We start from the raw sequence: 17,741 nt of genomic DNA, 5'->3' as shown, positions 1-17,741 counted from the left end.
CTATTTCAATATTTCTCGGCCTCTTTCTACCTTCTTCACCTTTTTCCTTCTCAGTCCCATTCAGTTTTTTATCCCTCCCCTCCCCTCTTCTCATTCTCTCTTTTTCTCACTCCTTCAGTAGCCATATCTGGCCCTTCATCTCCTGATTATCTTTATCTCCCTCATTCTTGCCTTTTGTCTTTTGTTTCTCTCCATCACTTATCCTTAATCTCCTTTGCTTTCATTTTCTTCTGCTCTCTCGTTTTCTTTGACTGCATCATGGAGCAGAATACAGATTAGATGAACAGCCCCTGCAAATATTTTCATGCATACAAAAATAACAAGGGTAATTAAATTGCCAAATATGATTTCACCACACTCATTTTTCAATTTTATTTGCTTTCATTATTATTAGTATTAGGATGCCAAAAGTAACAATAATGTGACGATGATCTACACCATGTGCAAGCCGAGCATTAGAAAAGCAAAGGCTTTATGAGCTGCTCTTTTGTACTTTACATGTTATTTAATGGAAGTTTATATTTAAATCATATTCACAGTCTCATAAAAATAATAGTTACTTTTTCACTCCGAATAACTCAATGAAGAAATTAAAAAAATGTTTGTAATGTTTGAGCTGCCAACTCCAATATTAAAACACATAAAAATATCAAATTGATTTAAACTAGGGTTTAAACATTTTTATATTCCAGTGCATTAAAACATGTTTTTCTCCTGTGTTCAATCACACCAGTTTACAGTCTTCGGACTTCCCAGAATAGGTTTCTGGTGAATTTTCTAGTGTGACAAAACGATTTTGGTAGTTTTTTGGTGGCCAGATGTGTTAAGTACAATCCTGACAAAGTGTGGCACAATATGGAGGCTCAAGCGTGATGAATTCATTATCACCACAAGGAATACAGTGTCCACTGATTGCACCTCAGCTGACTATAGTTTGAAAATTTGTTTTTTGGGCATGCCTTTGTGACAGGAGGAAGTCTGAGCACACAGAGACACATGTGCAATTACATGGCAGAACAAGTACCTAAATTGCACTGCTCAGCCTGAGCTGGATTCGCTTTGGTTGGAACCAGGAAATTACCATGAAAAATTACCATGACTCTGTTAGTGTGATCATTGCCTTTGTGTGAGGACAAAATTAGGGGGCTTTTGTTTGATTCTATTGTACTGTTCAGTTCACATGAGCAAACCATATAAAAAAAGAGTGATAAATGGATCAAAGGTTTGAACAGGACATGCGGCTGTAGGGATTAAACCTGGGTGCCCTGAACTCATAATGCAGTCTCTTGGGCAAAGGAAGAGGCACTTCAAGCTTCAGCACCGCACCAACTGCTCGCCCTAATACAGTTGCGACTTGCTTTTATCTGGATGTGGGGGTGAGATTGGAAGGAACACCCTCCACTATCCTCATCCTCATCCCCAAGCCCCAACTCACTAACCTGGACACCGGAGTGACGTAGTTTCCCGGGAAGACACCGGAGGCGGCAGTTCTCAGTGATGTGCCTTTGAACCACCCGTCTTGACACTTCTCTGTCACCCGATACATCTCCCCCTTCCTAAGCTCAAGCTCGTCAGCCTTCTGGGGCTTGTACGCGTATAGAGCCAGATATCTGGGGAATAAAAGCAGCAGACAAAATGTCAAAAAGTGAGTCAAATGAAAATAAAAATTATGAGGAAATAAATAGTTTATTATATCTTCATAAGATGAAAGCATGGTCTGATAATGAAAAAATATGCAATACATGAACATTAGCAAGATAAGGCTGCTATAGCACCATGCTATTTCTAATTTTGTAATTTCGCATCAGATTTTTACTTGTTTTACATTGCAGCACAGATGATCAAATAACCAGCAAACTGTTGATTCTCAACCAGCTCCTTCATTAGACCACCAGACAACATATTGATCTACAAAAGGATCTTTGTCAGATCAGAGTGGAGCAGCACTCCCACCATATACAATACATTATCCCAGGGTGTTTTTCTTGCCTGTTTTACACCAGTTCCTCTTAGGAAAGCAGGGTGGAGAGGAGAAGTGGGAGATGGCTTCTCCACTCAGTGAATCTACTGAGCTTATTTCTGTAAATTGTCATTAAGGGAAATAAACCAACAACATCAATGATATAACTTTATGCACTTGAACAGCAGTGAGTTCTGCTGGTCACGATGGCAGTTACAATTCTCTTAGGCAAAATACTGAGCTCTTGACATTTTTATTGGCCTTTATTTTACCAGACAAGTTGTCTGAGTACATTCTCTTTCATTTAATGACCTGTTATGAATGAGCTACAATGAAGCCTTTGGGCATGCATTCAGTATTAGTCTCCTTAAAAAGTTCTGTCCAGTGAATAATCTTTTTCATATCTGAATGGATCAATTTCCAAAGAGAAACATCAAACCTCAGAAGCATCAGTGCTCTAATGTTGCAGTGTAAACCTGAACAATTGTGATTTCCCGTTCTAAGTGGACTGGTAAGCTGTGAATGGAAGCCTAATCAATATGTCCTTGTTAACCGCTCTACAAACTGGTACTCTAATAAATCAAGTATTTATTTTACTATTATTTATTTGTTTACTTAATAGCTATGCTTGTGTATTCAGTGTTGCGTATTGCATCTGCGTTAACATATAAATGAGTTTCAGGTCCTGTCGCTGGGAGACATTTGTAGTTATGTTGAGCCAGACACCAACACAAGACGATAAGACCACAGAGTAAACAAGCCCTATGTGTGCTGCCTCCCCGGTTGCCATGGTAACAGATGTGGGGACCGTCTCCCGTCTCCCCATGGCAACAGGAATAGTTGCCAGGTCAAGATGGAAACGTCCGACCTCATCAGTAGGACAAACCCGACCTGGACATTGTGTGTGTGTGTGTGTGTTGATTGTATGGGTTAGTGTGTATATATGTGTGTGTGTTCATCTGTGTGTGTTTATACCTACAGAGCTACTTTAATAAAACCACAGATTTTATTAAATCTGATACAGGCGTATTTGACTCACATGTTGCAGGTGAGACAACTACAGCAAACAGCATACTTTTGCATGGCATCCCTTATCCAACCCCAGAAACTTAATTCCAGCCTTGGAAGTCAGAAGAACTGAGGGAATATCTTTCAACAAAAATCCCTGCTTCACTCCTCTACCTTCACTTTTCAGATAGCAGAGAAATACAAGGTCAGAAGAACACACTCACTTTGAAGATACCAACATCTCTCTGGCACTTACCTAGTAGATTAATTACAAGGTAAATTATAGAACAGTCTTACTCAGCGCTGGCACATCACCAGCCATCTGGATATGACTAGTGAGGTTGCATTTCCACAAGAATTTAATTGTGCTTGTGTGTCAGGTAGATTAATCCGTTCAAGAAATTATTGGCCAGTGTGAAGTTGGTGAGATCAGTGTCCAACTGCTGCATGTAGCCTACTGTATGTGCCTACTGAGGCTTATTACCCCAGTAATGTCTATCTGTAGCAAATTAAGTTATGTTTCTGGCACATTTGGACAAATACATTTCAAAAAAGCTTGCTGCCTGAGTTCCAAGTGAAACACAAAATACTTTAAAATGCACTGGCGCTCAGGTGGCTCACCCAGTGGAGCTCAGGCAATGTGGGCTTGGCCCTAACTGCAGCTGCAGCGGTCATCCCTCTCTCTGTCTCCCCGATTTCCTTTCTCTAATACGGTCCTGTCACAACGAATGCCTAAAAAAGCCCCCAAATATATATTAAAAAATGCTGATAATGTAATTGAAATGTAGGTTTTTTGCCCTCTCGCTTCTTATTCTCCATCATGTTTTTATGTTTATGTTTTATTAATAAATGGAAGTGAATGTAATACAATTCTGTAGATTGCACTTGGATAATCTTGTGTAACTATGTTGAGATGAATATAGATGTGTGACCTCTGTTGTTGACCTCTGATATCAGTACCAATGATACATTGCACTGCTTGTTGTGTTTGGAATAGTTAGTAAAAATGTCAAGGTAAAAAATAACATCACCTTTGATATTTGTTTGACTAAATAAAACAGTAAAATCACCTGAAGGGGGTGGACTACGTTTCCATACATGCACATAGCATGCTTTTAAATGTGCCACTGAAAGCCTTCTTATGAAACACTGATGTAAGCATCACACAAATGTGTGTAACTGTATTTTTCCTGTCTGAGGGTGATTTCATTCCTGACCAGTGGAGGAGTAAATGTGGTTGCAGAGGTGGTGGAACATGGCCAATATCTCTGGGCAAAAAAGAGGAAATATTTTTAACGCAACCATGAGGTGCGCTCTGGATTCATGCTCACATCTCAGGCACATAGTCACACTGGTCATAAAACAGGAGGAGGGACTAAAAACCCCGGTCCCAGGTGCGGATGAGCTGACAGCAGCCTGAGGTGTACTCACATGTTGAGTGGCAGTTGCACCTTGGCATGGGCCAGCAGCTCAGAGGTTATGGATGCCACTTTGGGGGGCACCAGTACCCCTGCCAACGAGGGAGAGGGACCTGGGGGAGATGCATCCTAAAGACAGGAAACAGGAACAGGAAAAATAAATGCAGCATAGAAACTGAGAAGTTTCCATTTGAAATAAATTATGTTTTGCAATATATGCCCGCAAACCTTTCCAGCTTTTCAGTATGCATCCTGGGTATTATTCAGAGATGGAGAAAACACAGTGAACCCAGGTGTGAATTCAACCAGAGGCAATACATGTAAAAGCAATGTGTCTCCAGGTGAAAGCTATTAAACAGAAGAATGACTTTCTTCACATGGTGCTGTCAGAGCAGGAGACTGGGAAATAAGTTCATAAGATCTAGAGGAAAAGAGTGACCAAAGGCAAACCTGGATCACAAAAGGCTTGTTCGTGTTCACTGTGCGTCTTAAGAGTTCAGCTAATGAATCAGTAACACACCCGCAGTGCAAAGAAATGTACAGTAGTATTTATGTGCTACAGTTAAAGACAATTAAGAAATATTAGTACACCAGTTGGACGTAATCAAAACACATGATCATTGGGTTAAATATTGCACTGTTGTGTGTTTGTGTGGGTACCTGGATGCGTGCAGCAGCCCTGGGGTCAGATGAACTGATGAGCACTGGGTGGGAGATCTCCATGCTGTGTCTGTTGTTGAGCTGGGCAGCCCTCTGGCTGACGGACAGCGCCGAAAACGAATGGCGCTTCTTGGCGTTTTTCTTTCCTTCACCCCTCCGGTGGCCAGAGCCGTTCCCATTTGATGGGGAGGCACTGGGGGAGGGGCCGGGAGCGCAGGGGCCCAATGGGGCTGGCTCAGAGCTCGGACCTGGGACGTTAGTTGGTGGAGGCTTGTCTATCTCCATTAACTGCTTGGCTGTTTCGTTTAACTGAGAGGAGAGGAGAGGAGAGGAGAGGAGAGGAGAGGAGAGGAGAGGAGAGGAGAGGAGAGGAGAGGAGAGGAGAGGAGGAGTGTTAGATTTCAGTCCTGGTTCACATACAAGATCATAACAAGTGTGTTTGTGTGGCCTTTCCTCTCCTGCTCTCGTTGGCAGCTTTTATAACAATCATCACAACAGCTGGTGGAGATTCCCTCTGTGTAACACACACTCTCACTGTCTTTGTCAAACACACACAGATAGCTGAATAACCCACCAAAAGGTGAGCACTTCCTTTGCTTGTCAGGGTTTTTCTCTCTCTTCACTTTGGCTTCATTTCAGTTCATTCCTCGGTAAAAATCTGATTAAATCCAACTTTCAGCTCTGAGGTAAACTTTTTTTTCATACATCTGGACAGAACAGCAGTGGATGGATAAGGATGTCAGTAATTTGCTCACTTAAAAGTAATTATTTTAAGTTAATTTGCCATTTTTAATCATTATGGGTGGAATTTCTCATCCTTAACCTATAATGACAAATGTCACACACACATTTTTCTGGGTCTTATCGATTCTATGCTGCTTTCAGAACCGGTGCAGCAAACAAAGGACCCCATTTTCACAACGCAAGCCATCGACAGGCTCTAAGTGGTGGGTCTTGCATGGAACGTGTGGGCGCCTCCAAGTGCACCTGCTATTTCAGTTCATGTAGGTGGAGCAGCACAAAGTGCATGAGTGTTGGCTGGGATGGAATATGAATCAGAGGCTATACGGTGATTAATATATTCATTTCTACTGGTCACATTACTGCCATAATCCCTCTGAAAATATCAGAGCCAATCACAGCGATGCATGACGACGACAGCTCCACAAACAAATGTCAAATGTGGCTTCTTCAGGAAGTGATACTGTTGTCTGGATGGCGCAGAGCCGTTACACAGTTACATCGTGCAGAGACGGTATCAGCTTTAGCCTTTGCACCAAATTACAATTCGATAATAAAACACAAAATGCTTCTTTTATGATAGTTGTAAAATGAGACAATGACCCAGATGAGCTGCTGTTGTCTGACATCTCCCTTTCAAACACCAGAATACAGCTTCATAGCCAACCAGTCTGCTGTGTTCAGCATTGTCAGAGATAACTTTGTAGCAGCCTGCTGTCATTTGCCCACGATTTACCAAAGGTAAACAGAGCGGACAGCCATGTGCGTAATAGGCGCAGTGCTCAGGCCACACTTGTCAAATCGGTAGCTACAGATTTATCAACACGTGTCAGATGGCTGCAGGGATTTACTCAACTGGAGGAGAAGCTTTTCAGATACACTATATAGCAGCTGCGGACAACAGATAATCATTCACTTATCTACATTTATAGGTAAATACAGACCGACTTACTGATGCCCCTGTATTATACGATAAACACTGATATTTTTATGCCCACTTAAGCGGCTCTAACAGCTGTGAAATGGACGGTTAAAATGGTGCATTTACATTTCCTGCATGTTTGCCTTGTGTATTTAGTTTGCTCCTGTTGGTACAATCACACAGGTTGCAGCAGATTGACGTTGCACAGACGCCGCTCTGAGTCTTGTGTTCTCAGCGCAAAGTTGAAGACAATTTTTCCACCAAAATGCCAACACCTCGCCTTGCTCTGCCTGATCCTTATGAACCTCCCAACTGTTCGCACCTCTCCTCCTACCTGTATACCGCACACTCTGTGCTTGGTACCAAAATACCCGTGTGCTTCAGCACTTTGTTGTGCTACTCCGAAAAACACAACCCTGAATTTAAGTGTTGAACCTTTGCACTCTCGTGTTGGTGGATTGTAATGTTTAATATTTAAGTTATTGTGAGCTCAGTGTGCAGGTGGACTTCTCGAGTTTAGGGATAAAGCAACAAGATGAGGAATTGTGAAATAAACTGCAGAGCCTACAGCAATAATTGGTGGGTGATTTGAAGTTCTGCCATCACACAGGAGCACAAGAGAAATAAGCTCCTAAGCTTTATTGTGTTTTATGCTCAACGGGGCTGCAGTCTTCTGTTTACTTTTAGTATTACTAAATATTCCTTCCAGCACAGAGTACACAATGACCTGTGTGTAATGGTCTGGTTTCAACAGATATTTTTTCTCGTGAGGGGGATTAAACTCAATAACATTTTGAGTCTGGCTTGTTTAGATCTATTCACTAACACAACTAAATATGAATCAATTTCATATTGAAATACATTTGTAAGAACTCCTTGACGGTCTTTAATGATTTATTTGTTGAGAGCACAACTATGGTAGATGCCAAATACAAACAGAAAACAGTTTTGAATAGAAAACTAAGGCCAAGTGGTGAAGTCATGTATAAATATGTACACTCCAGAGGGAAAGATTTTACAGGAATATTAGGTTTAAAGCCATCCTCATTTAAAAGTCTATGTATCATTCTCATTATCTTTGTATTTCTCTCTACATCTCTATATTTGTCTCCACAACTTGGGGAACCTTTGAAGGTCATGGGCTTATTGTGGTCTAGAGACCTTGTGGGTCACACACACACACACACACACACACACACACACGCACACGGAGGACAATATAAAACAGAGACCCACAAGCTAATACACTGACAGACAACACCAGCTTCAGCCCTCTGACAAATTTACATCGTAATCATGTCTGCTTAGCGTAACCTCAAACTCCTGAACACTCCCCAGAGACAAAGTCATGCGTTCCTCTCTCTCTACATGTGTGTGTGTGTGTGTGTGTGTGTGTGTGTGCGTTAGTGGGGGAAAGAGACAGTGTACAGGTCTGACCCATCTCAGCTCAGTGATGGTGATGTTGCATTTCCATATTAATAGATATGCTAATCAAAGCCAAATCATATGCTAATGAGCTTGATGGATTGATGCAGCAGATATAACTCAGTTTGCTCTCAAGAGGCAGAGTAGAGGACATACACACACACACACACACACACACACACACACACACACACACACACACACACACACACACACACACACACACACACACACACACACACACACACACACACACACACACACAGGGAACGTGACACACTCAAAAGCTGAAGTAACTTTTACCCATGCATCCAAGTGTGTACCTCCACATACACAAATACATTAAGTAGTTGCCATTCTTACACAAATGTGGTCACATGCTTCTGTTTCACTTTCTCTTTAACTACTAATACTACAGTGCTCGCTCATGCTGCAGTGAGGGAGATAAGGTGGTGAGAGAGAGAGAGAGATGATGTCGATAGAGACAATTCTTCTTTTGCAGCTTTTGGCCGAATGAAATCTCCAAGGTCATCTATTATGTGTTGAGATAACTGTACTCTGTGTACTCTGCGTCTTTTGGAGGGTGAGTGCTCTCCAGGTAATACTGAGGCTGGAGCTGATGAGCTGATATCTGCACTGCGAAAAGGGTCAGCCAGCAAGATACATGCATGCCCATGCACACACACAGATAGAAGCAGCTGCAGGTGTGCCTACTCCCTCCTGCTGCAGAGACTTTGGAATAATAGATAAAGTGAGCAATAAAGAAAAAAAAGGCTGTAATGTGTGATTCAAAGCAATCCATAACAAAACAGACCCATACAAGCCTGTTTCAAACTCGACGCCTATTCACAAGAATCAATCTTACTCACTTACACTGACCTCACATCCTCCTGAATCCACAATGGATCATACAACAGAGATCCTAAACTTATACAACACAATCCAACCCACTCAGCACGCCCACCTAAAGTCAAGTTTGGTCCATGTGTATTCCAAAACAACATAAATCCACCCCTGTTGTTTAGGAACTAAATTTAGTTTCTGTAAAATGTGTGTAAAAATGAAGGTCTTGTTGTTTAGTGTCATTGATAGATTATCCAAGCAGAGGCCAGTAACATTTGCATAAAACATCAATTGTCGCTGTGTTTGCTTTCTTCGCTGGCACTGAAAATGACAATACTGCATCAATCCAAGCTCAGTTTTGACAAGGCAAGAGATAAGAAGAGACACAACAAAGAGAATAGGTGACTGGAGAGCAGGTCCAGCCCACTGTCTGTGACCAGGACTGGATTAGCATTACACTCCTGTGCTGTTCAGCACATACAGTAAATAACAGGGGTACAAAAAAATACTGACCTGTACAATGTAGGCTTTATTGTCACAGATTTGTCTTTGTAAGTGTTTGTAACATAACAACACAAACTTGGCATAATTACGGTGCCATAACACTCACGGGAGATGTATATTATTCATGTCCAAAATGATGCAAACTCAAACACAAAGATGAAATAGAGAAGGTGTTGTTTTCTATTTTCACAGTGTAGTCTGGATCATTCATTGCATCATTTACATGTTCTGTAAACGGTTAAACAATGTGTAACGGCAAACAACTATTTTCTATTATTTTGTAGAACCACATTTTTGTCCAAGACCAGAGCACAGGTGGACTGAGTTTGGGTACTGGACGTTCAAAACTCTGTCAAAACATCCATCTGTGCCATTCATGTGGATGATCCCAACAAATAAGTCCAAGGCTGAATTTACTGCCAAGTCTGGCCAAATGTTTCATTAGTGAGTGGTGGACAAAGCATTTGTTTTGCTCTGAGATACTGGTGGTTTACTGTCTGTAACAGCTAGTGGCAGTGACTATAGCTTCAAGAATTGAACCTAATGCATGAGAGATCATTAATGCTGCTGCCTACTGACATGGGTTTGAAGCTATTTTTATCCCATTTTTCCACATGTCTGAAAATGCACATATGTAGATCAAGGCCTCCTGACACAAGCTAGTTCACTTTTTGAAATCCTGCCTACGGCCATGACTTCACCTACAGTTTTCCAGGTTCATTATACAATGAGCACAAGAAAGCCATATTACTCTCCCCAGTACACCGAGAAATTCATTATTAAAAACAAATCAAATATGACCTCAGTGGAATCATGTTTTATTTCCATCATTAAGGTAAATTAGTTTCAACGAGCACAACCCAGACTGTTGCAACATAAAAGTAGCATAATAAAACATTAAAGCAACAGGCAGACAGAGCATCACAACTGAGAACTCAGTGTTCTGCTCTCACACTGATTGACATGTCTTAATACGTGTAGTCATAACTTTGTTGAAGTCACAATGTCACCAACTTGATATGACTGTTTTGGTTTAAACAGCTGAACAGAACTTGCAGTAACACCTTTATGAGCTTGTATGAAATCCTCAGTAACATGGGAAGATAATGACAGATCTAAAGCTGATTCACTCTGTTATGTAGCTGTTTTTGAAGCTGAACACAACAGCCATTACGATATTAGATAGCTAACCTAATAACATACTAATATTAAATCCTTCAACATCACTAGCAAGTTGTGTTCACATCACAAGAACGTTTGTCGATATTGTCGGTCTCAGTGTTGGCGCCCACAGAAGTATCCTCTTTATATGTAGTGACTGCCAATCACTTCACACATGCACCATATAATTTGGACTTTTTTGATGATGGCCTCTCTATCATCTGCAAACCTCTCATCTCTAATCTCTGTTTTCAGACAGACAAATATTAACACAAGCTGTCCACGTTCACGTCCCAGCCGCAAGAGGCCGCAGGAGCTACTTCATATCACACACACGCGCACGCACACACACACACACACACACAAGTCCAGCTGGGCCCCCCTCATTAGCTTCACAGAAACACATTCATGTGCGCTAACACAAACACACATAAAAACAGACACTCATGCACCCGCACCACAGACACCGTAGACACAGACACACACACACACAAACACACACCTGTACCCCCTGCTGTGTCAGAGTAATGGTGAGGCCTAAATTATTGATGCATCTCTATTTAATAGGAACCCCTGTGTCTGTCTGTGCTGTGTTTGTGCTGACTTTTCTCATCGTGCGGCTCAATCATCATTACCTGAGAGAGCAGTTTGGTCAACCAGCTCATTTTGGGGACATTATTGGATAACTAAGACTCCAGCCATATGTAGGCTGCAGACACACACAGAGAGGAAGAGTGTGAAGGGAGGGTAGCGTGATTAGACTGTGACCAAATAGGCTGTGTAGATGTGGGCATAGCCTGTGTTTGATGTATAAATGAGTATTTTGTTATTGAATGGATCTTCTCTTAATAGCAGATGAAAAGCAATATAGTGTTTAAAAACCAGCAGGAAGGGTGAGTCATCCCATTAGTCTCTATGTCTCTCAACTCTCAGTGAATTTCTAAAAGCTGTGGTCCATAAACACACAGTTTGTACACTGGATCTGACCTTACATATTGTCTTGATAAACACACACAAACAGTCGCACAGTGGCACTTCACAGTGTGAGTGAACCTCCTGTCAGTTTTGAAGGTTTCATCATTTGTTTTTGACATCAGGGCCACAAGGGAATTGGTGTGACAGAAGAGAGAGAAGAGAAGCTTTAACAAGGGCAAGAAAGAAAGTATTTACACATCATCCTTCCAGTTTCCACCAATGGCTTTTTTTTTTTTTTTTTTTTTTTTTTTTTACCACAGCTTAAAAGCCTTAAATATGATCCAGAGCAAATTGTGCATGATATTTTTTTCAGTTGCACAAGGATTAAAGTAAACTGTATCCGATTCTTGACAGGCAAGGCACTATGAAAGAAGGTAAAATGTTTGGGGAGTTGTTTTTTTTTTAATCCTTTTACTGAGAGGAAATCCCTTAAAGAAACCTCAGAACAAACAGCATTGCTGCTGCAGTTTACATTTCTGGGGCAATTAAATGTTTATTCCAACAGATACAAGGTCAAATATACAGACGACATCACATGAAAACGTAATGCGGAGTCTCTGTGGAGTCTGTCTTAACATAAAACCCTTCATGTTTGACACCGAATAACGAACACGCAGTAAACCTGTGGTTTGAATGAAATTCCAGTTATCTAACAAGGCATGTACTCTCCATTCATACCAAAGTCGTGGTGTTTAAACTCCTCTTAACCCAGAGCAGTAAGACATTTTAAAAGCAGGTCAGACAGTGCAGAGAAACCCATTTAGACCAGCTTGAAACGCAGTCAGTGTGTCATCCGAAAGGTCTACAGAGCAAAAGCAATGGAAGCAGACGTGACTAGAAATAGAAAGAAAGGAATGGAGAGGAAACCAGTTAATAAGATCACTAAAATCACTAAAACTGACTTATAGCAGGAACAGTGCCTCTGGAAACACTGTGTACATCTAAAACTGACTCAAAATAACATTTACAACAAATAAGTTCAAAACCAGGAAGCCTTAAATGATTATTCGTATATTGTTTTTAGGACATTACTCATATGAATGGCAAGGAAACCAAACATTTCCCTCATTTCTAATCACAGTGGACAGGATGTTTTTTGCCCTAGATGTAGTGAAGGTTTTCTGCCTCCTCTCCATAAAGTCGATGCATGGTAAAAGAAAAGACTGATACAGGTGCTGTCCTGCAACATCACATTAACAGCTCCTTCTGCAATAACTTGATATGTGAGTGTATGTGCGTGTGTGTGTGTGTGTTTACCTCCACATAGAGAATAGGGAAGATACCAATCTTGTCTCCCAGCATGCCCTCTGCCCAGTTCTCATCCACTCGCCTGATTACTGTCAGTACCTCATCCTGGAGAGAGAGGAAATGATTGAGACTACAGACCAATAGTTTTATTTGGTCTACCTTTAAAAACAAAGTAACAAGTAAACAAATAAATAAATAGATATATAGTATATGTATGCCTTATGCCTCAACCCTTTTCGATCAAAACCTGGTCAGAACAAAAAGCATCTCAGACTCTTTGAAAATGCATGTTCAGAGTCCAACAGACTTCTGGATCTCCTCTACTGGTCCAATTAAACCTACACAACATGTTGCTGCGGGTGAAACCTTCTTCATTTTGATGTGCTGTGTGTCAGACAGCCACACTGATGTTGTTGAATGTCCTAACCCATTAACTCCAGCTCTTTCCGAGGCATGCAAACAATTTTAGATTCACAGGATGTTACTGATTTCAGTTCATTTCAGTTGGTTTCATTTCAAATGTTCACCTATTACCAGAGCTCAGTCGCCGCTCATCCTGAACACAGACCCACTCTGTGCTGTTGCATTCATGCATTGGATTTTCAAGAAGCACAGCCATTTCTTGCGATTTCTGCGCCCGTGTCCTGCACAGGTTCGATGCAGCAGTGTGAAATATGAGCTTGAACTGGTTTGATGAATATGGAACTGTGTTAAATTGAAACGACACCTTACAAAACTGTATAGGCTACATTAAGGTGAATACAGATGAATCTGAAGTTGCAAACAACTACTCACGACTACACGCACTTTAATTTAGTAACCAGTGGAAACCTACTAGCAATCAACTGTGATGCTTTATAACATCACTTTAAAAAAAAAAGAAAGAAAAAGTACTACAAATGTCAGTCATGTCTCCTGGATACAACATCACTCCTGTGTCACCTTGCAAGGCAGGCATGCATGTCTGTATCTTTACGTATGGCCTATAGAAGTTTGATGTAATATTTTCTGCTATATTGTATCCATCACACAAGGGAAAATATTATGGTCCTTGTTCACACCCACAGACTTCATCATGAAAGTATTTTTCCCTCTGCTGCTCAGCTCCCCATATGAATATGAGGGTCTTGGTTAGGCCATTAGGGATGGCAGCGATAATGCTAGTAAATGAGTGTGTATTAGTCATACTGAGTAATTACCTCTCACACTGAGAAAACAATATCGCGCGCACTTGTTCTGCATGACAACACGCACACAACTCACCACGGGGTTCATGTGTCTCTGTGTGTGAGTATAATCTTCAGTCATTAACCTGTTGATTAATTTCACCCCAAAACACAGGATAATGTGAACTATGGACATCTCATCATTAACGCTTCATCTGGATGTAGCGGGGAGTGGTGTTTGCGACTTTGCTTTATATCGCAGCGATCAGTCTGAGAACATCTTGAGTGAAGTGTACAGTACAATCAGTGTAATTCAGTCATCTTTCTCTCTACCCGTCCACAGGCTCATTGCAGAGACAGAGGGGATGTGTCGAGCGTTAAACTGTAGCACAAATGAGCCTGTGTACCAGCAGGAAGAAAATGATAAGGTTTGAGGAACAGGGCGATACTTGGAATACAAATGACTGTTTACACCCAACCCAACCTGGATACACACTTGAGAAGGACTGAATGTCTCCTCTCATCTCGTCTTGGTCTCTCCATCTCCATCCTTTTCAAAGTATAATTTCTGTGATACCACTGACTAATAGCACTTCAAACGTCAAACCACTCACACATCCACCTCATAAATAACAGAGGCAGAGGTCTGAACGGGTCCTGAATTTTTGTCTCAGTCTGATACAATCTGGAGAGCACCTATTGATATCCGACTTGTGTAAACAAATTTTCACAGACAAAAAAAAGAGGAGACATGAAATCAGTCAGACCCGAGGATAATTGGACCTACTCCTAAAGGCAGCCAACCTTTACAGATCCAATCAGAGACAGGCACCAACACTGGCAGCGATATGATGCTCTACTAATTAACAAGCAGCCTTGTTATGTCAGACAGAGTATAAATACATGTCCTATTCCTGGCAATCTCCAGTTCTCACTTTCCATCTCCTGTCAAAAATCCTGCCATGATGATGATGATGATACACTGCATGATCAGATCTGAAGCAGAGTTTGCCTCGGATTCCCTCCAGCGTTAGACATCTGGGGTTGACACAGAGAAGTGAGACTGCCAAAGTCGGATGCCGGGGTTACAGTTGGTTTCTCAGAACCCACGTAGAACCATGTTGTTTAAATACAAGTCAAACCAAATCCTCATGTAGACTCGTTGCTCTTGGGAAATTTCAGCAGGCAGCAGCTGTTGCTATATATTATCTCCTGCCTTGAAAAAAGCTCATATCAGACACACTGACTCACAGAGATGATGACTAACATCAGCCACTGAAATCAGTCTCATTTCAACGACACACAAAATAAAGAGCAGTGTAAATCAGGCAGAATTAACCAAAACAGCACACTAGCAAAAGAACATCCTCAAAACATCCCTCGACATAAACTTACACTGGAAACAACTGAAACTGCATCATAGTTACAAAACTACGCAACTGTCAAGATATGCCTGTCTGACTTTTCAGAGTTTCTCCAATAACCGACCCCTTAGACACATATTACCACATTATGTCAAACAAGATGAAATCCTCAGTGAACGGCAGTAGTATTTTTGGAGCAGTAACACCAGATTTCAGTTGCTCTGGCTGTGAACTCTTACTACCTTGGATTTGAAGCCCGGTCACATTATTTAAGAAGAAAAAAAAGAGTTAAAGGTGAAAGCTGGAGCACATTTACGACGGCACCATGCAGAGCTCAGCAGCTGCCATGTCCTTTTGAAATGGCTCTGGTTCATATTCTCAGGATCAAGCTGAAGAGAAGCATCAGTAGTAATAAATTATTTGTGTCCTACACAGAACCATCCTGGTTTAACACCACAGATAAGTGTTTGCTGCTACTTTGGTTTTTATGCTGCTGTAACTTCTTAGTACATGCATTCCTCAATTCTCCCCACCGATTCATCCATGCAGCCTGTCCACATTTCTACATTACCACATTTACTCTATGTCTGATGTAAAAATAGTGTCCACTGGAGGGTGTGTGCACAAGGTCTGTGTGCGTGTGTGTATGTGTGTGTGTGTATGTGTGTGTTACCTTGCTGAAGGCCAGACAGTCTTTATCCTGGTCTTTGTCTTTGACCTCAAAGTCATACAGCGCTTTGCCCTGGGGTGGAGTCTGACTCAGGGGACGCAACAACTGGATGTAACTGGCAGGCAAGAAACCATGGCAACCGTTGAGCTCGCCATGGTACCAGTTGTCATCCACCTTGCGTCGTAGGATGATGATGTCACCCTTGGAAAACTGGAGATCGCCTGGTTCTTTTCCCTCGTAGGAGTACAGGGCCTTCCCACAAGGCAGAGCTGGAATATTCTGAAACACATAAACACATACAAACACTTATTATACAACAAGCAAACCTTTTCTTTTACTACGTGCATTTGAACAGACATCAAACCAAAGCAATAAAAACGCCCTTATGTTACTTGTGCTTGAGAGAGAAAACACACTTTTTCTTTAGCTTCTGGCCTGAAGTGACTGAGAGCTTTAAGTCTGAATAGGTCTGGTCGATGTGGAGACACTGAAAAGGTTCCTGACATCGCTTATGATCCAGCTTTACCTGCCGTGTTTGAAATATAATGATGTTTATAGATTTTCAAACCTCTAATAAAACCCTCTGAGAATCATAACCACACTTAAAACCATTCCCTGTGATTAGTGGTCATAACATAAGCCTTAAAAGGATAGGGAGCAGTGGATTAGAGAACCTACATGCTGCTGTTTGGAGACATCTAAATTTCAGCTTGTTTCCTGTGTGCATAGCTGATAATCTGCCTGTTATTTCAAACTACATTCTCAGTGACAACAGCTCTTCTGCCCTGCATAGTGATTAACATAAAAGGTTAGGTGACAGGTGCATTTTTTTTTTACATACAAATCTTGGCATTAAGTGTATTTTGAAACCTCTACGGAGAAGTGAAAAGCATTGCTGTCAAGCATTAGTGCCACTGTGTCGAAATGATGCCAGATAACTACACCTCATAAACCTCGGGGTTGACAATTTCCTGAGTTTACTGTGTGAACTGCTGTTTCATTATATTCTTCAGGGGCTGGAAAATGTGGCTTTGTGCCATCGCTGGAAAAACTTAGTTTCAAGTCTGTTATGTGACAGTAAAAACAGACTGGATCTGTTTTTTGTACTGGTACTGGTACTCGTCAGCTTCCATTGTTCTCAACTCTCATTTTTACATTCGTGATGCCCCTGCTTAGAAAGATGGTTCAAATGAAGCAGTGACTCCTGCAGTGATCAGTAAATTAATCGGGGAAAAATACCTGCCCAGGGGGGCAAACTGGTTTTGTAGCAACTAACAACAGTGGAAAATCCAATACATTGCTCTGGAGGCAAATTTGTAGAGCATAGTTGGATATGTGCTCCAAGTTTCATTTCATTCCCCTCAGCAGTATGTGAGATATGACTGGTTATTAAAATGTTTGCCAGGTAATTGCTGCTCCCACCTTGGGCAAAACACAGTAATTTTGAAAATGCCAGAGTGCCGTGATGCATGACTCCCCAGAGTTTCATCAAAATCAGCTCTGCAGTGTCTCACTTATCACATGTCAAGGGCAGACACACACTGACCCATTTACCCCACCAAAACTGATTTCTTGCAACATGTCAAACTTGGGCAGAGAGAAGATCTGAGTGATGCACTGATGCCTAAATTCCTTAAATGACCAGTTTAGTACCAGTCTTCACTTTACATGAATGA

General features: G+C 41.4%; 1 protein-coding gene across 1 annotated transcript in view; it reads right to left on the bottom strand.

Moving 5' to 3' along the window:
• LOC311004956 (E3 ubiquitin-protein ligase SH3RF3-like) overlaps positions 1-17,741 on the bottom strand; it is a 90,080-nt gene that overhangs the window by 13,735 nt on the left and 58,604 nt on the right. Inside the window, exons 2-6 of the mRNA XM_083997199.1 lie at positions 16,069-16,344; positions 12,875-12,970; positions 5,047-5,355; positions 4,400-4,515; positions 1,440-1,610 (exon numbers count right to left, since the gene is read on the bottom strand). Of these exons, the coding sequence (XP_083853325.1) occupies positions 1,440-1,610; positions 4,400-4,515; positions 5,047-5,355; positions 12,875-12,970; positions 16,069-16,344 (968 nt within the window). The remainder of the gene's footprint in view (positions 1-1,439; positions 1,611-4,399; positions 4,516-5,046; positions 5,356-12,874; positions 12,971-16,068; positions 16,345-17,741) is intronic.

The sequence above is a fragment of the Trachurus trachurus genome (genome assembly GCF_905171665.1).
Source record: "Trachurus trachurus genome assembly, chromosome: 21".
Taxonomy (NCBI): Eukaryota; Metazoa; Chordata; class Actinopteri; order Carangiformes; family Carangidae; genus Trachurus; species Trachurus trachurus.
This window is presented reverse-complemented; position numbering and strand designations above follow the sequence as displayed.